The following is a 22,875-nucleotide window of genomic DNA, read 5'->3' on the forward strand; positions in this document are numbered from 1 at the left end:
CCGCCTGCCTAGCTGCCTTCCCTTTACCCTCCCTTCCCCTCCCCTTCCTTCTCCCTCCTTCCTTCCTTCCTGGAGCAGCTCTGCCTCCCTTCCTCCCTTCGCCAGGGCCGGCCTCCCGCCCCCGCCCCCGCCCCCGCCGCCCCGAAGGAGGGAGGGACCCAGGCTCCAGCCTCCGCCCTCGGCCCCGAAGCCTGGCCCTGCCTGTCTCCCCGCAGCGCCGCCCGGGAGGAACCCCGCCCGGTCCTCCTAGAAGCTCTGCTGGCCGAGAGAAGGCGGCTGCGTCCGCCCCGGAGCTTTAATCCGCTCCCCACAAGGAGCAGCAGCTGCAGCGCGGACACGCGGCCTCCCCACACTCCGCCCCACAGCTCTCAGGCTGCGTTTCACTGCCCTGGTCAGCGCTAGGAATCCTGGGAACGGTAGTCTGCTGTTGTGGCACCAGGGCGCTCTACGCTAAATGTCTCACAAGCGACACTTCCCGGGATTCCCTAGCGCTGAGCCAGGGCAGTTAAAGCGGCCCCAAGACGGACGGCTATTTCTGCAGTGTGCTTCGGGCGTCCGCGCTGCAGGAATAATCCGGCGTGGCGCCGCTGTGATGCCCTTTCCCAGTGTGAACCCAGCAGGGGCTCTGGAGCAGGAGGGAGATGTCGCTCCCGAGGAGCTTTCCAAGGTGCTGAACCGAGCCAGGATCCTAGGGCTGGGCCCGCCTTTGAAAAACCATTGGGATGAAGCGGCCTTCTGCCCGGGAGGAATCCCAGAAGGCCCTCCCTCCATTCAGGGTGACCAGACACGTCCTCCTTTTCAAGGACCTGGGAGCAAGAGTCATAACGTTGACATTGCCATCCTCTGAGGCCGAGAGGACTTGCTTCCATGTTTCCATGGCCCAGGCGGGATTCGAACCCGGGCCCCAGAGTCCTATCCCGCCGCTCTAACCGCTACGCAACGCCGCCCCTCCACCCCTCGCCTGTCCCTTTAAGAGACTCCCCCACCTGTCAGAAGAGGGAGCGCCCCGTCGGACCAATAGCGAGCGAGGTGACTTGTGAGACGCCAGCTCAAGCCGCGGTCACGTGGTACCTTCCGGCGCCATCTTAGCTAAGGGCAGCCCCGAACCTTCGGTCCTTCCTATTACCCTCAAACCAAATCGGCTCGAAAAGCAGCCCTTGGAGATTCGTTCTGCGGAAGGCGACCCACTCGAGGGGGGCGATTTGGCAGCGCTATATGGGCCAAGGAGCCAGGGACAAACATGGTGGCGGAGGCGTCGCTGACGTCATCGCCGTCCCATGGTGCTCCGTGACAGAAGGGTCGTTTCCGGGCAGCGGAAGTGAGCAGCGTCGGGCGTCCGGGCGGAAACGCCTTCAGTGCTGCGGAGAGAGCGGGGCTCCTGCCGCTCTGAAGGTAGGCACCGGAAGCAGAGGCGCTCTTGGACTGCAGCTCCCATCATCCCCTCCCCGGAGCCCTGGGGCTGAGGGACTAAGGGGTCACATGCCTTGCCAGCCTCAAGCCCAGCAGGCGCTGCCCACAGCAGTGGGGGATGATGGGAGTTGTAGTGCCAGTGCCGTGGAGCTCATTGTGGGACAGTAGCAGTACCTGACCTGCCTTACTCTGGGAAAGTGCACTGCAGCTCAGTGGGTCCCAGACTTTGGTGCTCCAGGTATTTTGGACTTCAGCTCCCAGAATTCCTCATTGCTGTGCCAAACCAGCTGGGGCTTCTGGGAGTCGAAGTCCCCAAAGTTTGGGAGTCACTGCTTAAGAGTCAGGAATGGAAAAGTATATCTGCAGGAATGCCTGGCTCTTTCTCTTGTGTCAGTCAGGAGACCACTGGCACTTGTTGGCTGCAGCACCGAAAGCACCAAGGCCTCCGTCCCCCGATGTGGACCTTGGCTGAATCGCACCAGGGCAGGATTTCTCTTATGGGCATGGCTCATCCTCCCCTCTTCTGGAAGGTTCTGGAAACCATGGAGCCCTCTGAGGAGAGCCCTAGGGAGCTGGGGATGTTTACCCTGGAAAAGAGATGGTTAAAGGCGTGATAGGATAGCCCTGTTTAAGTATTTGAGGATAGAGCAAACTTGTTTTCTGCTGCTTCAGAGATTAGAACACGGAACAATGGATGCAAGTGACAGGAAAAGTGATTCCAGCTAAACATTAGGAAGGATTTCTGTCTGGAAACCATGAAGCCCCATGAGGAGAGACTTAGGGAACTGGCTATGTTTAGCCTGGAGAAGAGAAGGTTAAAAAGTAAAATGATGGCCCTGTTTAAGTATTTGAAGGGATGTCATATTGAGGATGGAGCAAGCTTGTTTTCTGCTGCTCCGGAGAATAGGACCCAATGGAGCAATGGATAGAAGTTACAGGAAAAGAGATTCAAGCTCAACATTAGAGAGAACTTACAGGAATTGCTGTTCGATAGTGGAAGACACTGCCTTGGAGTGTGATGGCGTCTCCTTCTTCGGAGGTTTTTCAACAGATGCTAGATGGTCAATGGAGATGCTTTGATTGAGAGTTCCTGCATGGCAGAAAGGGGTTGGAATGGATGACCCTTGCGGTCTCTTCCAACTCTGTGATTCTATGGTTCTTTTTCCTTTTGGCCAGAGGCAGACGGAGCTTCGCCATGATTCCTGGAGCTGCATCCTGCTGTTGCTGGTTGTGGTCCGGAGGCTTCTTCACCAACACTGCTTTGCCCACATCAAGGAGAGCCTGCAGTGGCCGTCCCAGGTAGAACTGGACTGACAGCAACAGTGCAGAGATTGCAGACCGGGTGCTTGGCTTCTTGGCATGTGGGTGCCCCCAAGGTGGCTCTGAGATGTGGAAGCTGCCCCTCATCCCGCTGCTCATCAACTTCTTTGGCTCCCTGGTGGGCTTCGTTGCCACTCTGACGCTTATCCCGGCCTTCAAGGACCACTTCATTGCCGCCAAGCTTTTTGGAATTGACTTGAACAAAACCTCTAAGCAGCCCATGTAAGTAAAACCTGTTATTCTGTAATGTAACCTAAACAGGGGGAGAGAAGAAAGTGCCTTAAACATTTTCAGACTTCCAGGTGGAGGAGCCTAAAAAGAGGATCTCTGGGATTGAAAGACCTGGTCAAGGCGTGGTCAGGTGCTGGGTAGGGCATGGCAGGCTGCATGGCATCTCCTGGAGCTGACGAGTGGAGAATCCCACCAGGGAAATGCCATTTGTGTGCTGCCATGTTCTCACTAGGGAGAGCTCAGCCTCTGCTCCTAAGGTTTTCCCTTGGGATTGATTCTTCTGATCCTGCTGTGTAAGAGAAGTAAAGCTCTGATGGGATAAGACCAAGGAAACTTTTGTTTTGCACTCTCTGCCTCTCTTCAGCCCAGAGTCCCAGGGAGTGATTAGCGGAGCCGTCTTTCTCATCATCCTCTTCTGCTTCATCCCGGTGCCCTTCCTGAGCTGCTTTGTGGAAGAGCAGTGCAAGGCTTTCCCGCACCATGAGGTGAGCACCTGCCTCACCTAGAGCCCCAACTGAGGTGGCTGACTTGGCTGCAGCGGCCCAAAGGAGTGGCCTCATGTCTCCTCTCTGCCTTGCAGTTTGTGGCGCTCATTGGGTCCCTCCTCGCCATCTGCTGCATGATCTTCCTGGGCTTCGCGGATGACGTACTCAACTTGCGCTGGCGCCATAAGCTGCTTCTGCCCACCATGGCCTCCTTGCCCCTCCTCATGGTCTACTTCACCAACTTTGGCAATACCACCATCGTGGTCCCGAAGCCCTTCCGGATGTTCCTGGGCATGCACCTGGACCTGGGTAAGTGACCTTGGACTAAGCCAAAGATGCTGTGACTCTGGTACACTCAGGAGTCCCCAGCTACTGTTCCCTAGGCCCCCCTGGGTGACCACTAATCCTCAGCACTCATCTGGCACAGCTGTGTGCAGTGCTGGTCTGAGAAGCCTGGTGATGGGACGGGTGCATGGCCAAGTCTCCCATTTTCTCACCGGCTGTTTTCTTTGTTATGGAGGATGTTACATGGCTGATGTCCTCAGAAGCGTTTTGAGAGAAAGACAAACGGTAATTCTCTCTTACAGGCATCCTCTACTATGTGTACATGGGCATGCTGGCTGTGTTCTGCACCAACGCCATCAACATTCTTGCTGGGATTAATGGTCTGGAGGCTGGGCAGTCGCTGGTGATTGCTGCCTCAATTGTCACATTCAACATCATAGAGCTTAGTGGTAAGGAGGGGCAGACAGAGGCTTGGGGTGTTCCGGGAAACTTTGGGTGAGGTTGATTGTCAGTGTGGCATCAGCAGGCCTGGTGTGTGAGGGCCCTGGTTGATGCTAGCTGGCTGACCCTCTTTATTCCTCCTTCCCCTCAGGGGATTACAGCGACGACCACATTTTTTCCCTCTACTTCATGATTCCCTTTTTCTTTACCACATTGGGGCTGCTGTACCACAACTGGTAGGTGACTTTGTGGATTGTAAAGGTTGATGTGGAAGGGGCTGTCTTTGGGGAGGAGGTGGCTGCCTTTGGGGTGGTGGTGCCTTGAGGCAACTACTGTTTCGAAGGGACACAGCCAGAAGCTCCTCCGTCCCTCACCCTCTGCTCTCCACTAGCCACTGGATGGCAGTGGCATAGGGACTGGGATACCCCTAATATCAAGTATCAGTACCAAAACTCTCTGCTAAATATCAGTATCAGATGTCACCTAGAGGAGGGTGGGATTAAATTAAGACAAGTGAGAAATGCTGTCCTCAGTAGTAAGCTGATAAAGCAAGAAACAAATAGTGCAGGTGGAGCTCCCAAAGATGTCAAGTGAAAAGGGGGCCCAAGGTGCACCTCTTTCTGTTCACATTCTGTGCCCAGCCATAGTTTTGGATGCCAACCTCCTTGGCCCTTTACTGCGCATGTTCACTGACACACCATTTAACCTTGTCTCTAACAGTCAGCCAGTAGGCTGGAAGCTCCCTGGTGCTGGGGTTTACTAGTCCACCCAACCTCCTGTTTTTCCTAATCTGTTCTTCTCTCCTTTTGTGTTCTGGGCACAGGTACCCTTCCCGGGCATTTGTGGGTGACACGTTCTGCTATTTCGCGGGCATGACATTTGCTGTGGTGGGGATCCTTGGGCACTTCAGCAAAACCATGCTGCTCTTCTTCATTCCACAAGTCCTTAACTTTCTCTACTCATTGCCTCAGCTCTTCCACATTATTCCTTGCCCACGCCATCGATTGCCCAGGTAACAGTGACTCAGGTGCCTGTCAGGCATTGCCCTGCTTTGCCTACAACTGCTTGGCAGATGGAATTCATGTTTTAAATCCATTTGAAAAGCAGAGAACATTGGCTGCCAAACCAGAAATGTTGGGAAGTGTGCTTCTTTGAAAAGATACAAATTCTTGTCAAAGACTGGATATCACAGTCGTAAATGCCAGTTCCCCAGGTTGTCTGTGGCAACTTAATTCATACAACCAAGTGGATGGTTCGCAAATGTGCCCTTCCTTAAATGGTGTCTTTGCCTAGGTTATACATTGTCTGCCTTGACTACACGCTTGCTGGCATGCCCTTGTTCTGGAATATTTTTATATTATGTCCTTGCTGACTGGAGCCTGTTTTTGCCATTAGATTCAACCCTGACACAGGAAAACTAGAGATGAGCTATTCCAGATTCAAGCCCAAGAGCCTTTCTCCCTTTGGAAAGCATATTCTCAAGGTAATGCTGAAGTAACATCAAGATTGCATGCATCCTGGTAGTGCCCAGGCGAAAGAATGATCCTTGTAATTAGGGAGAGGGGGAAATGTACTGAGGGTGGCTTGAGTGGCAAAGAAAATTGGGATGTGGGTTCAGACATTCTGGCCCATTTTTGCACAGATTAACTGAATCATGTGCAAGAGGGAGTGAAAAGCTTCTCTAGCATAACCTTAGAGAAGCATCAGTAACAAATGGCTCTTTCCAGGTATCAGAGAAACTCCACTTGGTTGATGTACGTCAGGGAGTAGACAAAGATGGAGAATACCTGGAATGCAATAACATGACGCTCATTAACTTTGCGATAAAGCTTATGGGACCAACCCCTGAGAGAAACTTGACTGTGCTGCTCTTGCTGATGCAGGTAGGGAGTACCCCACTCTCTGGGGAAAGGGACCAGGAAGAGGAACCTTCAGAAGGTTTTCAAGAGTGTTCATTCCTGAGCTGAGAACCCAGACCTCTTCTTGGAGGCTCAGGTGCTTCAGAAGAAATTGCTATAGCGCCATTGCAAAGAAATTCTTCTCCAAATGTTTTTGGTGGGTGGGACTGTTCTTACCTCAAAGTGTCAGAACCACAATTGGTGTCAGTAACTCAGGTGGATAACAAGCCATGTCCTTGGGTGACAGTGGGTCCCTTTCTTTTTCTCCTTTCTTAGGTTGTGGGGAGCATCATCGCCTTTTCTGTCCGGTACCAATTGGTGCGGCTGTTCTATGATGTCTGAACAGCACTTGATCTCTCTCTTCCTCAGACAGTTCTTGCAAAGGCCTTTCAGGAGGCACAGGTGTCCTGGTGTCTGTGTTGGGAGGGACAGGTTTAGCCTATTTGGAGATGATCTGATGCTTCTACTTGTATGGCAGGGTTTGTGCTGTTTGTTTCAGCAGCATCTCAGCTCCACTGATAGAAGGGGATGTGTCCTGATTTGGGGGTTGGGGGAATGGGGTGACTTTGAATGTCTTTTTCTGGTGGAGCATTTTGCTGCCCTGAACTACGGAGAAACACAAAAGCATATGTAAGTGGGACTGAGCTTTTCCTGGAGAAGTGCTGCCTGTTTCCCATGCCCTCTTGTCCTTAAAGCCTCCTGCAGCACTTTACCAGCCATCATCTTGAACGCAGCCAAGCAGTGATGTTTTCTCAAGGACAGCTGTAATTATTTTTGGAAAGATGCTCTGCTTCAAAATTAGGTGGAATCAAAGCACTTTGGGAAATGTGATGAGGCATGGGGGAGTTGTTTCTGTGCTGTTCACTCTTCTGAAGGACTGTTTTGGTTAGCGTCATTTCTGTCTCATGGTTCGCTATGGCCGTGCCAAATCAGCAACCCTCCACCCATTGACTGGTGAGGTCCAAAATCTAGTTGGACTCAGTCTTGTGCAAACCTGCTTAAGATCATCTTCAGATCAGCCTGCTTGACCCCTACAATTACTGTACAGCAGCTGAACTCCCTCTCTGGAGCCCCTCTGAGCATTCTTTTGTAGGGTGCTTCTCTTTGTTGCCATCTTGGTGGTGATGCTTCTAAGGAGGTCAGACCTTTCCTGAGTGTTAAGGAGAAGAAGACCAAGCCATTGACACACTTTGGGGGGGTGGGGGCAGGCCAGCCAGGCCTCTGTGAATGGTGATGGACACACTGTGTGGGAATGGGAATGTAAACTGGGCCCCTGCCAGCCAGTCATGAGGGCAGAGGGAATGGCCCCATAATAAAGCCATGGATTAATTAACGGAAAGAGAAGATGTGCTTATTGCAGGAGGAGGTTCCCACAACAGAAGTTTTGTACCTGGGGAAAAGAGGAAGGCCACGCTGCAGATGGATGGACTCCATCCGGGGAGCTCTGCCTGGTTCCCTTGGAGCCCTCCATTTCGTGGGGTCGCCATAAACTGAGGCCAACCTGATTTCACAGCATCCCGTATATACTCGAGTATAAGTCGACCTTGTGTATAAGTTGGGCAGATTTTGGGGCCAAAATTATGGATTTTTATATGACCCCATGGATAAGCTGAGGGCAAAACCTTAGGGGCATATAATGAAGGATCTTAAAGATAAAGCAGGGGGAAACAATGCCAAAGAACTTACAAAAACCCAGCGGACCTAACTGCGTGCCCTGAAGGCTGGACAGATGAGAAAACAGAGAAGGACCAGTGCTTCAGGAGAGACTACAGACTTGACTTTCACCAGGCAGGGTGGACCCTCTTTAAATATGAGTTAAAGCATAGTCCACTATTGGCCTGTAGGGAAGTCAACCTGGGGGTTGGGTCAGTGTTTTGACTGACATTTCTAGACTTATACGTGAGTCTATGCAGCAACTGCCACCCGCCCAGGCCCCTCTTCTCCTTAAGGAAATGGGAGCTTCTTCGGAAGTGGGGTCTTCCGTCATTTGGAAGTGCCTCATTATTATTAGGGTTAGGCCTTTTTAGAAAGCAGCTGATGTATGGCGGATTGTAGGGCCTGCAGTTGGTTTCATGGGAAATGGGGTGAAGGAGGGAAAGCAGCAGTGTCTGCTGGAATTGTCTATTAATAAGGCAGAGCAGGGCAATGCAGTCCCTTGCAGCCCCAGTGAGACTCACTGGAAGAAAGCAGTTGGCAGCATGAGCTTCCTAGACTAAAAGTCTACTTCCTCAGATGCATTTGGACCAAATAGAAGCAGAAAAACCAAAGGCGTCTTCTGGGCGCCACAACAAACTCCAGCTCCCAGAATTCCATTTAACTGCCCTGGCTCAAGGCTATGGAATTCTGGGAGTATGTTGTGGGGTCCAACTCCCAGAATTCCATAGCCTTGAGCCAGACAAAGAGTTAAAGCGGAGCCAAACCGGGTTGTTATCTCTCCAGTGTGGAGGCAGCCTTTCTCTCTCTGGCTTTGAAGAGAAAGAGGGTGGCCAAAGGTGGTCCTCCTTTCCCAGGACGCGGCCTCCATTCCGGCCTCCTGCCCAGGAAGAACTTCCCGAACGTCCTACATTTTGAGCCTGGCTTTCTATCTCTAGGTCTTTACCTTCTATTCGGCCGCCTCTTCCTTTTCGGCCTCCATTTTCTTTCTCCTCAAAAAGAGTCACTTCCGCGTCCTGCGGAGTTTGGCGCGCTGCCTTCCTATTGGCTGCGGGAGGTGACCAATGGCGGGCGAGGCCGTGACGTCATCGTCCAATGGGCAGCGAGCGCGGGTGGTATAAGAGGGCGAGGGGCGCGGGATTCCCGCTCCATTCGGCTTCCGGTCGTTGCGCTGTTCGTTTGTGTCTCGATCCTAGATTGTTGGGGCGATGTCCGGCCGCGGGAAAGGTGCCCCCTCGGGAAGGACGCCCCGCTCGTCCAAGTCCCGCTCCTCGCGCGCGGGGCTGCAGTTCCCCGTAGGCCGCCTGCACCGCCTGCTCCGCAGGGGCCGCTTCGCGTCTCGCGTGGGGGCCGGGGCGCCGGTGTACCTGGCGGCGGTGCTGGAGTACCTGACGGCGGAGGTGCTGGAGCTGGCCGGGAACGCGGCTCGCGACAACAAGAAGAGCCGCATCGTGCCCAGGCACCTCCAGCTGGCCGTCCGCAACGACGAGGAGCTGGGCCGCCTCCTGGGCCGCGTCACCATCGCCCAGGGCGGCGTCCTCCCCAACATCCCCGCCGCCCTCCTCCCCAACAAGGGCCGGCACGCAGCAGCCGGAGCAGCCGCCGGAGGGACCGGGAAGAAGAAGAAGCCCAGCCAGGCCTCGCAGGAGTACTGAGCGGACGGAGAGGACTTTCCCAGGGGAAGAAGCCCGGCCAGTTCTCGATGGAGCGCTGAGCGACTGACCCCTTGCCCCAGACAGGACTGGCCTCCAGGCCTCCATTAAAAGCCTCCCCGTTTGGGGCTTTTGTACCTCTTGGCTCCGCCTCTCGGTTTGTTCGGGGGGAAGGTTGGGTCGGGAAGGGAAGCCCCTTTCCCTTTTACTTTATTCGCTTGTTTCATTCTTATGCCGCCTTTCCTTCAGAGTGGGCCCAAGGGTAAAAGCAGTTAAAACCACCTTAAAGCTGTCATTCCCAAACTTTGGTCTTCTGGGCGCTTTCGACCAACTCCCAGGAGCCCCAGGCAGCTTGGGTAATAGCCAGGAATTCTGGGAGCTGAGGACCGAAGTTTGGAAACCACTGGACTCTACAGCAAGGAAGATAAAACTGAGGCATGAAGACTGGGACCATCTCCCCTCTATCCCACAATTTATGCCATGCTTTAAAAACTTTGGCCTTCCTGGTGTCAGGGATGTAGCTAGGGTTTTAGGAGGGGGGGGGGTCCAGACTGCTACCATTATTTATAATGGGGCTTGGGGGGGGCGGCGCAGCAGGACACACCATTCATTTTTCTAATGGAAGGGAGGGTCTGGACCCCAAGAACCGCCCCCCCCCCCCCCGCTGCGTCCCTGCAGGTGTTTCAGACTTTAATTCCTAGAAGCCCCAGCCAGGTTGGCCAAGAGTCAGGAATTGTGGGAGCTGAAGTCTCAAAACAACTGGAGGACCAAAGTTTGGGAACCATGGATGTAAAAACCTTGTACACCTTTCACACATGCTGGTACCCCTTTGCTCTTCAGGCCCCCGATTTGGGTCTGGGGCCAGCAATGGCAGCCCTGCCGGGAGTCACCCAAACCAAGGGGGTGGGGGGTGGTTTTTCTCCATGGGGCAGAGAGGAGGAAAGGTCGAGGGGTTTTAAAACCCCAAGGCAACCCCACCCCCCAAGAGACGCTGTTGGACTACAACTCCCATCAACTGCAGAGTCTTCATGGGCGGCCTGGCTCCTCTGAAATGCTTTGAAGCATCTTTTTTCTCTGGGTGGCCAGATGTCCTCACTACAAAATGGAGGACATAAAGGCTAAAGACACTCATAAATCCATGCTCAAAATGGAGGCAGAAATGTAAGCCAGGTCCTGGGAAAGGAGGGCAGAAGATTAAATGTAGGGCATGTCCTGGGAAGTTTGCTTCACAAGGTTTGTCCAGAAGGGCTTTGCCTTTCTCTGAGGCTGAGAGAGTGTGACCTGGCTAAGGTCTCGGTGGGTCACCATGGCTGCTGCCCTTCGTGAAATTGAGAATATACCTACTTTGCTCTCCTATACAAGATCTTTGTTCTTCCAATGAAAGTTTCAACCACCACTATCAAATTAAATCTCTTTTAATGTTTCACAAAAAGAAATTACAAGGCCATGTAAATTAAGACACTTAATACTACCCACTGATTCCCATTTAATGCCTGCATTTAAAAACTGCTTCTTTTTTAAAAATTCAACCTCTGTTACAGAGAATGATCAGCAAATCTGTAGTAGCTTAAACTACCACAATAAATTGAATGTCCCTTTTCAAGGAAAGGGTGAGAATCACAAGGCCTCCCCCTCCCCAGTGGTTGCTGGACTGCAGCACCCAGCATCCCTCACCACTGACTGCTACCTAGGTGAGCTGATGGGAGTTGTAGTCCAATGGAGGGGGATACATGATTCCCACACCTTGCCTTGAAGAGGAAAGGTTAGAGGCATAGTTGCTAACCTAACAAAGGATGGCCGATGGAATGGAGGTGCATCATGCGTCGTTGAGCTGCCGGGCCACATTCAAGATCTGTTTGGCCCCTTTGCTCAGGAGCAATTCGGCCACCTCCAGGCCCAGCTTCTCGGCCGCCTTTTGAGCCCCATGAGGTATGTTCTTGGCTGTGATGCCAACATGCTGGATGTCATCGTTGGGACCATCTTCATTCTGGAAAAGAACAGGAAAGCAAAGATGGCGCCTTGGATATCCTCCCATTAAATTCCCGAAGGCAGTTTCAGGGTCAGAGGGGTATGGGAAGTATTTTATTACTCAATGACATCCCTGCCTTTGACCCTGGAGGCTGGTTCCTGCCAGCCTTAACAAGAGGGGACTGACACTCAAAAGGGTTCATTCTCTAATGAAGATACAGAAAAGAATGAAAGTAAGAAAAGGACTTAGTAAAATGCAGCAAGAAAGTCAAGAGATAAATTTGTTAAGAGGAAGGAGAGGCTGTGGTATAGTGCCTTCACTCTGGAGAAGAAGGCTTTTATCCCGTTTGTTCAATTACTGGGTGACCTCAGGCAAGTCCTACTCTCTCAGCCTCAGAAAGGCAAAGGCAAGTCTGAACAAAACTTGCCAAGAAAATCCCATGGGTCACCATAAGTCAGAAATGGCTTGAAGGCACACAGCAACAACAACAAGAGGTATGCAAAGAAAGACCTGGGCCAAGGCAAGAGACAGACCAGAGGAATCTGCCTGGTGTTCTATGCAAAGAACACCAGGCAGATTCCAACCCCAATTCCAGCACTACTGCACCATGCTGGCTCCTGGTAATACTAGAAAATAAATCCATTTTTCTTCTTCAGCCATATTCCCCTTACCTATGTGGCAACATGGGGTGGCCGGGTCTCCTTCACCACCTATACTTTTTTAAAAAAATTAGAGGCACACATACCTCCAGTGGGAATTTCACATTCATCTGCATTGTCTCGCGCAAGCTCTCAGATCCATCGAGGCTGTAGACGGCTCCAGTCAAGTATAACTGGGGAGAGCCAAGAAGAGGGAGGCTGAGGTGGGGAGAGGCAAGAGCCAAACGCTGGGGAAGGAGAAGAAGGGGAACCCAGGTACAAAAGGGCCAATACTGCCTTGTTGATGAAACTGGCAAGGTGAAGGTCTTTGTGGTCTTTACCTGGAAATCCTTCAGGGTGGTGCTCACTGCCACGGGGACACTGCAGCCACCCTCCTGCAACAGAAAGCCCCAGGGAGGTCAGTGGCATTCCTGGCGCTCCCTCCACCAAGCATGTCTCTTCCTTTCAGGAAGGCCCCCCCCATCCCTGTTGCCTCAGGGCCACAGTCACCTGGACCCACCAAGTGCTTCATGAAGGCTCGTTCCGCAATGCAGCGCAGCACCGTTTCCCCATCGTGCAAGATGGACACCATCTCCAGGATCTCCTGGTCCCTGGCTCTCACCTCCACTGCTAAGGCACCCTGGCGTAGGGGGACAGAACAGGCCCTCTTCAGCCTCTACTGTGTCAATTGGGCACCCCCTTCCCCCTCTCCCCAATTCAAAGCCCCAGCCCTGCAGTGACACCAGAGGGATAGCAGGCCTTGGGACATTGAAGCCAAGGACCCAATCCACCCTGCAAAGTGGGAATCTGTTTGGAAGGTTGCCATGGGGCAGGGTCAGAGGATGTTCATCCTCATCCCCAGCCATCCTAAGAAGCAGGCAGGGAATGCTGACCAGAGCAGCAACCTGAGACCCAGCATTGTTTAATAATAATAATAATAATAATAATAATAATAATAATAATAATAATAATAATAATATACGATGTCCCCTGTGCAGAACAGGGAGAGCATGACACAAACCTGTCCAACGGCATATAGGCACTCCATGGGGCTCAAGATCTGGAGAGAAGAGAAACCAAGTCAGCAACATCTCCTCAAGAGAGGGTCCCAGTTTGACACAGGGCTCCACAGAGAGAAGGCACCTGGTCTCAGGGAAAGTCTTCTGTCCCTACATCAGCCCCATGGCCAGGGACACCCAAAGGAGGAGGAAGAGAGTCCAGAAGGGAGGCAAGGGGTGGGGTTGAACCTCTGCCCCCTTACCTGGCCTATGCGGTTCTCCCAGCCCATCCGCCGCAAGCCAGCCGCCGCCAGAACAATTGCACTGAAGTCATCCTTCTCATCCAGCTTCTTCAAGCGGGTGTTCAGATTGCCTCTCTAAGGGAGGGGAGGTGTAAGAGAAAACAACTCTTTTCTGGCCAAACTGCTTGCTCAGCTTCCGGATGGTCAGGTGCTCCAAAGCAGCCCCACAGAACACCTGGCACCTGAACCAGGCTGCATCAATAAAAGTATAGTGCAGTGATGATGAACCTTTTAGGGGCCGAGTGCCCAAATTGCAACCCAAAACCCACTTATTTGTTGCAAAGTGCCATGTCCCTCTGGCTTTCTAGTAACAAACTCTGGCAAACTGTGCTGGGGCGATGGGACCTGTGCCCACAGAGAGGGCTCTGAGTGCCACCTCTGGCACGTGTGCCATAAGTTCGCCATCACTGGTATAGTGTCTAGATCAAGAGAATAGTGCCACTGTATTCTGCTTTGGTCAGGCCCCACCTGGAATATTGTGTCCAGTTCTGGGCGCCACAATTCAGAAAGAACATTGAGAAACTGGAGCCATGTGTCCAAAGGAGGGCAACTAAAATGGTGAAGGGTCTGGAAACCATGCCCTCAGGGAGCTGGGGATGTTTAGCCTGGAGAAGAGAAGGTTAAGAGGGGATATGATAGCCCTGTTTAAATATTTGAAGGGGTGTCACACTGAGGTGGGAACAAGCTTGTTTTCTGCTGGTCCAGAGAACAGGACCAGGAACAATGGATCCAAGCTTCAGGAAAAGAGATTCCACATCAACATTAGGAGAAACTTCCTGACAGTAAGGGCTGTTCGACAGTGGAACAAACTCCCTCGGAGTGTAGTGGAATCTCCCTCCTTGGAGGCCTTTAAGCAGAGGCTGGATGGCCATCTGTCAGGGATGCTTTGATTGTGATTTCCTGCATGGCAGGGGGTTGGACTGGATGGCCCTTGTGGTCTCTTCCAACTCTAAGATTCTATGGCGCGTTACAGACCGCCATAAGGGACGTCCTTAGGACGTCCCATTTTGAAAAAGGAGCATCTCTTCCAGACGCCCCTTACCCTATCACGGACAGAGTCCGTGACAAATGGCGGTGCCCGTTCCACATGGCCGCCACGTCACGCCCCAGAAGTGACACCGCAAGTGCGCGACTAGCGCCTCGTGACGTCTTTTCCGGGGCCCAGGAAGGAGCGCGATTTCTGCGTTCCTTCCTCGGAGCGTCCGGGACCCACACGGTTTGGCCGCTGCGGCTCCCGGACGCTGCAGGCGGCGGTGGCGGGAGACCGCCGCAATCCGGCGGTATGTAACCCGCCTATGTTTCTATGATTCACAAAAATTCTAGATGCTCTCTTTTGAAACACACATGCTTCTTCATCATGAATATGTTTTACCATCAATACAGGTATCTCTCTCTGGGTATTTCGTGAGAGCTTCGGGTGAGCCCTGAGGCCAGACCAAAGAAAGCCTCCCTAGTCCCAAGTTCTCTTACCTCAGGCACCAAGCATTTGCCTGAGTGAGAAGCCAACCAGCAGGATGTGAGCTGGGTAAGAGCCTTCCTTCCCTTCCTCTCTTCTTTCCCCCAGCAGTCAATCTGCAGAGAGGCTGCCAGCCTCAGGCACGAGAGGCAACTTTTAGCCAGCTAACATCTCTGGATAGCCTTATCTTCCATTAATTTCTCCTGTCTTAAGCAATCCAAGTCACTGGCCATTGTTCCATCCTGTGACAGTGAATTCTACTACTTAACCTTCACTGCATTTCAAAGCAGTGTGTCCATACAAAGGGTAGACCCAGACATTGTGAACCCAAGAAAGGATACGATATCCTTGAATTCTAGCTGAGGAAATGTTCTCTTCAGCTGAGCTGCCCGGCGAAGGGAGCTGGTCCCAATCACGCTGTGGGGGAGAGCAAACAAAACCAGCATCAGCACATGCAGAGAAGGGGGGCTGACCCACAAAGACCCTTTCTAGCCAGCCAGAACCATTGCTGCCCCAGCCACAAGAAGTGCCAACTCACATCAAGGTCCCTGGAAGGGCAGGCCCAAAAGAGCAAGGCCTTTTCTGCTGGGACCTTTGTGTGTGTGTGGGGAGGGGGGAGTCCTCACTGCCCAAACATCACAGCAAACTCACCTCTTCTCAGGAAGGCTGGTGAGAGTTTTGCCAACATGTTTGGGATGGAAGACGACAGCATCATGTGGGCTCTCTCTCCTGCAAAGGACCAGGATAACATTCAAGAAGCAGCTCTAAGGAGCTTCAGCCATTGCTGCTTCTTCCGCCTTGCATGGAATGTTCCTCGTGCGCACCCCCCCCCCCAATCTACCGAGAACCTTGTTTTCTCAGAGCAGCAGAAGAGGGGTCTGGGGCTACAGTCTTTGCCAGAGATTAAAGGACAAGTTGACCACCCATTGCTAATACTGAAGATGGTTTCTAGGGGGAAATAGTCTGCAAAGACATCTTTTCTTGGGCCAAAACTCCCAGAATACCCCAGCCAACAAGCTGGGAGTCACAGTTCTAAAGGTATCTGTTCCAAATTCTGAACTACTTGCACCTGCCTTTGCAGAGCCTTGCTGCCTGTGGAAAAGGGAAAGTGGTTGGCTGGGCAAAGCTACTTTTGCTGGGCCCAGGAAGCTGGGGAGCTGAAAACTCACTTGCAGATGGCACCGATGGTAAATCCAGGCGGGAGGGAGGTGGGCAGGTCCTTCAAGGAGTGAACAACCAAGTCAACCCTGGAATCAGAGAAGTAGGGCAGCCAGGCTGCTGACAGCATTCCAAACCTGAGAATGCAGCTCCAAATAAAAGCAAGTGTGTATGTTGGGGGGAAGAGGAGGTAGAGGCAGGTACCAATTCAGAAGGGTGGGGTCTGGGCTCTGATCCAGCCCAGGTTGCTGGGTGGCTTTGCCCAGGTCAATCTGCACATGGCAGTTGTTGCACAACTGGCAGAAAAATAGGTCCATTCCTTCAGGGAAATATAGGTTGAATTTTCTTGGGAGTGGGATGGGGACTGAGCCCCCCACTCTCTGCCTGCTTCTGCTTCATGCCTGATCTGCCCTCCACAGTCTCTCCCAGAAAGCTTCCGGTCAGAGCAAAAGCATCTACCTTCTGCTCTACAAGCACCCCCCAGTCTTGCAAGCCTTACAGGGGAGTTGGCATCAGGAGGGAGAGGGGTCGGGGATTTTGCTTTATAGTCAGGGAGCACTCACTCATTCCTTTCCAGTGCATTTTCCAGCTCTTTGGTAAAAAGACTTTTCTCTCCAATCTAAATTGGGAAAGAGAACATTATAGTTGGGCTGTTTCTATGCAGATCTATCCCCAGCTATGGCTGTGCCCTCCGAAATGGAGGGAGCAAGAGGCCGTTTACCTTGGACAGAGCCGTGTCCAGGATCTTGTCTCCTGTGGTTGTCATGCCAACTATTGAGGAAGATAAAGAAAAAACATGAGATGCCACACCAGGAGACCCCAGGCCATGCAGGCAGGGTTCAGGTGAGGGAAGGGCAGAGGGGTATTCTAATCATTCAACACTTTGCACCCAACAGCATAATGAAGATGAAAGCCATGTGGCAAGTGGACCATAGCTAACCCTTTCTTGCACCATGAAAGAGATGCTCCACTTGTACAGGTTTGCTGGCCCACCTTCCTGCATTCACAGCTACTGCTGTTCTGTGCCTGAATGAAACACACAGGCCTCCCCCCAACAAGGAAACATGGCCCCACTCCCAGGGACCCCCCAAAAGCCACTCACTGATCTCAAAGTGCAGGTGGGGGTGGTGATTCTGCAGCATCTGCACCACATTGTCCGTCTGGATGCGGGCCAGCTGCAACAGGAGAGGAAAGAAAGGGGATTCATTTGTTTATTAAAAGATTTATATCCTGCCCCATATCCAAGATCTCAGGGCAGCTTACAACAACATCAAGTTAAAAGAATAACTAGCAGCAATATTTTTAAAAGATTAAAAATATATTAAATTGATTATCAATTGAGAATCAGACATTTTTAAACTTGTTAAAACACTTTTATTAAATAGTGTGACCATAAGATAAACACTACCTGGACAGAACGAGTTAAGCCTGAAGGCTTTAATAAAAGAAACAGGTTTTGACTTGGAGCTGAAACGATCCTAATTCCAGGGGAGGGAATTGAACAACTGTGTCCCGCTGCAGAGAAGGCCATCTCCCATGTCCTCCCATGATGTATTTCATCTACTGGTGGGACACAGAGGAGGGCCCCTCCAATACACAGTCTGTTTCCAAGGGCTTGTTTAAGCAAAAAACAAATCCATCTGTCACCAGAAGGAGAGCAAGGAGGGCATCAGTATGGTTTCTCTAGGAAGAGTGCCCCAGCCTGGGAGGAGCCACCGTGAAGGCCTACCTACCCCCAAGTTCCCACCAGATGCCCCTCAAAGATGGTGGTGGGAGAGAGCGAGAAAGGCCTCCTCAGATGGTCCCAAGACCAGAGGGAATACACAGCTCCCAAATGGGAAAGAGTCACCTGCCTCAGGGAGGGCCAGAATTGTGCAGCCCTCTTATTGTAGCTGGACTGAAGCTGCCCATGAGGATCCTGCAACACTGCCCAGGCTAGCAAGGGCTGCTGGGACTTGCAATCCACCAATACCTGGAGGGCACCATGGGAGGAGAGCAGGTGATGCTTACACTGCCATCAACCTTCCTTTTCTCCTCTTTCTTTTGTGCACTCAGGCATGCCATCCTCTCTGCTGGGCCTCTAGTCAGGAAGAGGGCTCATCCTTAGGGCACCAACATTCACAGAAGCAGGCGGCTGATGAAGATTAGCTCTTGGCCACACGGGTGGGGCACTATCTCAGATGGCACGCCTGCTGCTCCCACTCCCTGGTCGCTGGGTGCATTCCTTTGCTCCTGCTTGCTGACACGTGGGGAAGCCTTTGTTTGGCTGAACCCAGCATGTGCACAGCACTTTTGTGGCCAGAGACAAGGATGTTCTGCAACTGCCTCCATGGCTGTTGGCAGGCTCTGGAGCTGTGCAGGGCCTTATGATCCCTCCACAGTCTCCTGACAAAAACTTTCCCATTTTAAAAGAAAGGCTGACCTTGTCATGTGTCTCTCCCCATGTATTTCCCATCTTCTTTTCCTCAGGCCAAATATACTCCATCCCCACAGAGCTTTTTTTCTGGACTCTGAAACATCTCCTCTGCCTACCTCTGAAGTCACTCCAGTCTGGACACTAGCAAAGGAAAAGAAAATGGCCACCCAGGACTGCTCACCATCCCTGAACCCAGAGAAAATCCACACATTCCCTGAACTGTGCTGTTTTGTCCCAGGAAAGCCAGAGAGGAACAGCAAGCGAGGGGTCTAAGTTGGGACGGAAATTCAGTGACCATACCTGGCTCTTCCTGGTTCCTACACGGATAGTCTGGTTTTTCAAGCCATTTCCATTTTTGTCCTGCAAAGAAAGACCGCCAGTTAGTTTGAGAACTAAGGCTTGAGTTTAAATTCCACAGTTTGTCTGCAAATCCAGAGACTCTTGCACGGACCAAAGATTTTCTGATAAGAGGGAGGCATGGGAAGAAGTTCCAAAGAGCAATGCTCAGGATGGAATGGACTATCACGCTTAAAAAAACAAATAGCGTTTAATGTTAGAAGAACATTTGGCAAGCCAAAGGCAAGTGAAATGGATGAACCTTCTCATTCCTGGATTACCTTAATCTCTATCTTCCTCCCCTTTACTTGCTTACTCTCCAGATTCATAGTCCAGTGCTCAAACCACAGCACCACACTAGCTCTCCCACTGACACTACTATTAGAGGTGATTATAATAATTGTAGCCTTACTGCCTAAACAGCTGTCAACAAAGAACACAAAATGCATTCAAAGACTGGAAGGTGCTGAGAATACTGAGGTCCACCTCCTGCCCAAGGCAAGACCTGTCCATTGCCCAAGAGCACCTCAGACAGCTATTCACAAGTAAGAGATACCTGCCAAGGTGGATAAACTCAAGAGAAGAGGAGAAGCTGTGACAAACAGGGAATAGTAGAAGCCTTATAGATTTGGAACCATCAGACCTGGAGATGGGTTCAGAACACAACTGGCTGTTGCTGTTTCCTGCTGCAAAGTTTCACCCCTAAATAAGTCACAGCAGGGCACAAGTGGGGGGCTGCAGGGGGCAGTGGAGCTGGTGGTGGTCAGCAACATGAAGTCCAGAAAACTCCCAGGGCCCCTCAAAATGCCTCTAAGGTGTCCCTGTAAGCAATGAGTCTGGAAAATTTTTGCCAGCCCTGCAAAAGGGCCTGAGACACCTGCCCCCTTACCTGACCCTTGAGCAGCATGTCTGCCATCCTCCTCCTGGGGCCTGAGGGTTCTTTGCCGGGAGGGAAAGCAAGAGGAAGCCCAGTGGCTGCTTGCACTGCCTTGTTCTGCCTGCACTCTGAATGAGACTGTTACTCCTCCTTGCAAACCAACCCCAACCTGGGTCCAGAGATAAGCAAGGGGCTGGGGGCTGGAGGGAGGAAATGGGCCTTTGGGGAAGGCACATTGTGGCTACTGTAGAGGCCTCAGCCTGGAAGGAACTGCAGCTGCCATGGCTGCTCACAAGGAGCTTTCGAGGTTACACACAGAAATAAATTGTTCTAGGGAAGTTAGACAGGAGAAGACGGCAGCCCAGCTGACAATGGGGCCATTTTCACAGACAAACAAGGGACATTTCACCCATTTTTCTGCCAAGAGAGGAAGAGCTGGGATAAGAGAGAAGTGACCAAGCTGCAGAGCATGCAGTCCTCTCCCTCAAAGTGGATTAGGATTCAGGATGCCCCCACTCTATGGCTAACCTTTAGACTAGGGTCAATTGTTGCTGCCATTTCCTGACTTCTGGCGACCCTCTGAATGAGAGACCGCCAAGAAGAGACCCCATCTTACAGTCAGATCTTGTAAGCTCAGGGCAGCCTTGATGGACCCTGTCCACCTGGAACATGATCTACCACTGTCCACTTCACCAAGTACTACCCTTGTTTTTAAGGTTCAGTGAGTCATGAGGTCTCATGTTGGGCCCAACAATTTGATAGTCTTTCCAGAATAAAAGCATTTGGCCACAGAATTAGTTACTCCCTCACATCATGTATCATGCTACCACTCGGCCCATTGTTTATGCTGCTATTAATGATTTATATTGTTATTAATAGTTTATTTTAAATTAACTTTTAATTATAATGTATTTAATTTCTTTGGGGGGTATTGTAATATTATATCAAGTATTGTATGTTGGATGTTTTAACTGTTTGCCGCTTAGATTGTTTTATTACAAAAAAGGGGGATACAGATAAAAGTTTTATTTTTATTAGTTTATTTAGCCTCAGTTGACTAAACTGAGGCTATCAAATGTTGGGCACATCATGAGATTTGGGCTTCTAGGGAGCGTTCAGGCTTGATTTGCTCTTGGACCCATATACACTCAAACCTTCATATCCACAGATTCAATCACCCATGGTTTGAAAATACCCCTCCCAACCAAAAATCCAAAAATGCTGATTTTGCCATTTCATATTAGGGACACCATTTTACTGTCCCCCTGCATATAATGAGACTTGAACATCCATGGGTTTTGGTATTCACAGGGGGTCCTGGAAGTAAACCCCAGCCAAGGATACCAAGGGCCCACAGTATTTCTCCTTTTGGCAGCCCCTCTTCATCCATTAGTCCTCTCCTCCAGCACATTTCAGATCAGTTCATTTTCCTCTTGAGTTTTCTTTGCTGTCCACTTTTCAGAATCACACAGAAAAGTCAGAAATGGTTGATCCTCACATTCGTATTTAATGATATAGTGATCTACCAGGAGTAGGAGTACGTTTAACAAATTCTTCAGTGAGGAACCCCAAAACTTCAGCTAAGAAAAGGAAGAGACATCCTCTGTAGAGTTATACAGTTGGCCCTCCTTATCCACGGACTCTTTATCCACGGGTTCAAGCATCCACAGCTTGAAAATATTCCAGAAAAGTATAAATTCCAAAAAGCAAACTTTGGTTTTCCATTTTCTATCAGATGCCGTTATATTTAATGGGACTTGAGCATCCATGGATGCTGCTCTCCACGGGGGTCCTGGAATCAACCCCTGGTGGATAACAAAGTCCCACTATATTGGTGGTTCTATGGAGCATGAAGAATCAGAAGCAACGAGTGACGCCATTAACTTGTAAGACACAGCAGGGCAGACCTCTGAGGGGCTCTGCCATAGAAAGTGGTTCTAAAAGGGGCTCTGTGAGTCAAAAGGGTTGGGAGCCCTTGCTCGATCTATGGAGTTCTATTGAGGGTACAGTGGAGTGTGCATCTTTTGGGGGAAGAAAGGGGATGGAGAGAGACGGGCCAAAGCTGAGCCTGAGACTAGGGTCCAAAACACTCTGCAGAAACCATCCAGTTTGAGACCGCTTTAACTTGCCCCGGCTCAAAGCTAGGGAATCCTGGGAGTTGTACTTTATTGTGGTGCCAGGGCTCTCTGATAGAGAAGGCACAATGTCTCTCACAAAACTACAGTTCCCAGGATTCCCTAGCATGGAGCCAGGGCAGCCAAAGCGGTCTCAAACTGGATGATTTCTGCAGAGTGTTTTGGTCCCAGAGGGATGGAACAGGCTCCTGGAAGCCAGGCCTAAAGGGGCGTCCGCTTCCCCTTTCCAGCCTGATGCCACAGGAAAGCAGCGCCTGGGAGGCTCCCTGGATGGAGCGGCTGCTGAAGGAGGGAATGCGGAGCCAGAGCTCGGTTTCGGCTGGAAGACAGCCCTCTTCTTGGGCTGCCGAGGAGGCCGGAGCGCCCTGTGTCTGTGGGCGGAGGTTGCAGCCCGGAGGCCGGGGAGGAGGAGGTCTCGTGGCTCCTGGAGCCGCCGTCGCCTCCCGGGCCGCGGCCTCTTGCTCAACCTCCCTGGGCCATGTTCCCGCTGCCTCGCCCAGTCTGCCTGCCCCAGAGAGGGACTGCGCAAGAGGAGAGGCAGGCGGGCGCCCTGGGCCCACTCACTCCCGGGAGAGAGAGAGGCCTCCGCGGGGCCGGGGCCAGGGAGGTCGCCGAGGTCCTTGCCGGGGCGCCGGGCTCCCTCCGCGGGACCAAGAGGGAGCCGGGGCGAAGGCGCACTGCGACGGATCCACACTCAGAGGCCAAGGAAGGCTGGCTCCGCGCCCGCAGGGGAGGCCCACCTGAGGACCCCCGCGACCCCGGGGCAAAGATCCAGGGCCTCAGGCGGCGGAGGCGCAGCACTCCCCCAATGGCGGGCCAGGAGCCAGCCCCGGCGGCCAATCCCAGGAAGGGTCAAGGACTCACCGGGGCGGCGCTGGTCATCCTGGGGGCGGCGGGGGCTCGGGCCGGAGGAGTTCAGCTGGGCGCCGCCGGTCCCATGGGTCTCTCACCAGCCCACCGCGCAGGCGCCGCCCCTGCTGCTGCATCACTTCCGCCGGGCGCCCCGCCCACTCACCCCAGGCCACGCCCACTGCCGCAGTGGTGGCCAAAAGGGGAGTCAGAGAAACGGTGTTGGATGGATTTCCCCCAGAGGCCATGCAGGAACTCTCAGTCCAAGGCCTCTGCTTAAAAACAGCCTTATTTATGTAGAAATAGCCCAGGTTGAGACGCTGTACTTTATTGTGGCACCAGAGCCGCTCTGACAGAGAAAGCTCA

At 52.1% G+C, this 22,875-nt stretch overlaps 3 protein-coding genes across 5 annotated transcripts; 2 read left to right on the forward strand and 1 right to left on the reverse strand.

Annotated features, from left to right (window-relative positions):
* The first annotated feature begins 495 nt into the window (after window positions 1-495).
* On the forward strand, window positions 496-7,414 carry LOC149307040 (UDP-N-acetylglucosamine--dolichyl-phosphate N-acetylglucosaminephosphotransferase-like). The gene is made up of 10 exons (XM_089537835.1): window positions 496-1,392; window positions 2,587-2,952; window positions 3,326-3,446; window positions 3,542-3,755; window positions 4,034-4,180; window positions 4,324-4,408; window positions 4,996-5,184; window positions 5,568-5,655; window positions 5,900-6,055; window positions 6,347-7,414. The coding sequence occupies exons 2-10, from the start codon at window positions 2,798-2,800 to the stop codon at window positions 6,410-6,412; spliced, it is 1,221 nt and encodes a 406-aa protein (XP_089393961.1). The 5' UTR covers window positions 496-1,392; window positions 2,587-2,797; the 3' UTR covers window positions 6,413-7,414.
* Window positions 7,415-8,697: 1,283 nt separating this feature from the next.
* LOC149307041 (histone H2A-like) lies at window positions 8,698-9,512 on the forward strand. Its single transcript, XM_089537706.1, has one exon. The coding sequence runs from the start codon at window positions 8,932-8,934 to the stop codon at window positions 9,376-9,378; it is 447 nt and encodes a 148-aa protein (XP_089393832.1). The 5' UTR covers window positions 8,698-8,931; the 3' UTR covers window positions 9,379-9,512.
* A 1,262-nt stretch (window positions 9,513-10,774) lies between these two features.
* On the reverse strand, window positions 10,775-22,627 carry LOC149307042 (porphobilinogen deaminase-like). Of its 3 annotated transcripts, none has more exons than XM_089537837.1 (14): window positions 22,525-22,627; window positions 18,613-18,672; window positions 16,999-17,071; window positions 16,618-16,667; window positions 16,460-16,515; window positions 15,908-15,985; window positions 15,390-15,467; window positions 15,080-15,155; window positions 13,244-13,357; window positions 13,004-13,042; window positions 12,503-12,622; window positions 12,324-12,377; window positions 12,090-12,176; window positions 10,775-11,362 (listed from the first exon to the last, which is right to left on the reverse strand). In XM_089537837.1, exons 1-14 carry the CDS (start codon window positions 22,540-22,542, stop codon window positions 11,192-11,194), a joined length of 1,074 nt encoding a protein of 357 aa, XP_089393963.1. In that variant the 5' UTR covers window positions 22,543-22,627; the 3' UTR covers window positions 10,775-11,191. The 3 variants fall into 3 exon arrangements, with proteins under 3 accessions (XP_089393963.1, XP_089393962.1, XP_089393964.1); XM_089537836.1 differs by lacking the exon at window positions 22,525-22,627 and adding an exon at window positions 19,538-19,644; XM_089537838.1 differs by lacking the exons at window positions 15,390-15,467; window positions 22,525-22,627 and adding an exon at window positions 19,538-19,644.
* Window positions 22,628-22,875: the final 248 nt, after the last annotated feature.

Source organism: Sceloporus occidentalis, unplaced genomic scaffold (genome assembly GCF_023333645.1).
Source record: "Sceloporus occidentalis isolate IW3139 unplaced genomic scaffold, rSceOcc1.0.p SCAF_9, whole genome shotgun sequence".
In the NCBI taxonomy this organism is placed as follows: domain Eukaryota; kingdom Metazoa; phylum Chordata; class Lepidosauria; order Squamata; family Phrynosomatidae; genus Sceloporus; species Sceloporus occidentalis.

What these genes read in the sequence shown, in the direction of transcription:
- LOC149307040 (XM_089537835.1), top strand. Translation starts at nt 2,798, where the DNA reads ATGTGGAAGCTGCCCCTCATCCCGCTGCTCATCAACTTCTTTGGCTCC. An exon ending in AAAACCTCTAAGCAGCCCAT is followed by an intron (nt 2,953 to 3,325) that starts GTAAGTAAAACC and finishes GCCTCTCTTCAG; the next exon opens with CCCAGAGTCCCAGGGAGTGA. An exon ending in CAACATCATAGAGCTTAGTG is followed by an intron (nt 4,181 to 4,323) that starts GTAAGGAGGGGC and finishes CCTTCCCCTCAG; the next exon opens with GGGATTACAGCGACGACCAC.
- LOC149307041 (XM_089537706.1), top strand. Translation starts at nt 8,932, where the DNA reads ATGTCCGGCCGCGGGAAAGGTGCCCCCTCGGGAAGGACGCCCCGCTCG.
- LOC149307042 (XM_089537836.1), bottom strand. Translation starts at nt 19,564, where the DNA reads ATGGCAGACATGCTGCTCAAGGGTCAG. An exon ending in ACCATCGGTGCCATCTGCAA is followed by an intron (nt 15,468 to 15,907) that starts GTGAGTTTTCAG and finishes GGTCCTTTGCAG; the next exon opens with GAGAGAGAGCCCACATGATG. An exon ending in GCCTATATGCCGTTGGACAG is followed by an intron (nt 12,623 to 13,003) that starts GTTTGTGTCATG and finishes CCCCTACGCCAG; the next exon opens with GGTGCCTTAGCAGTGGAGGT.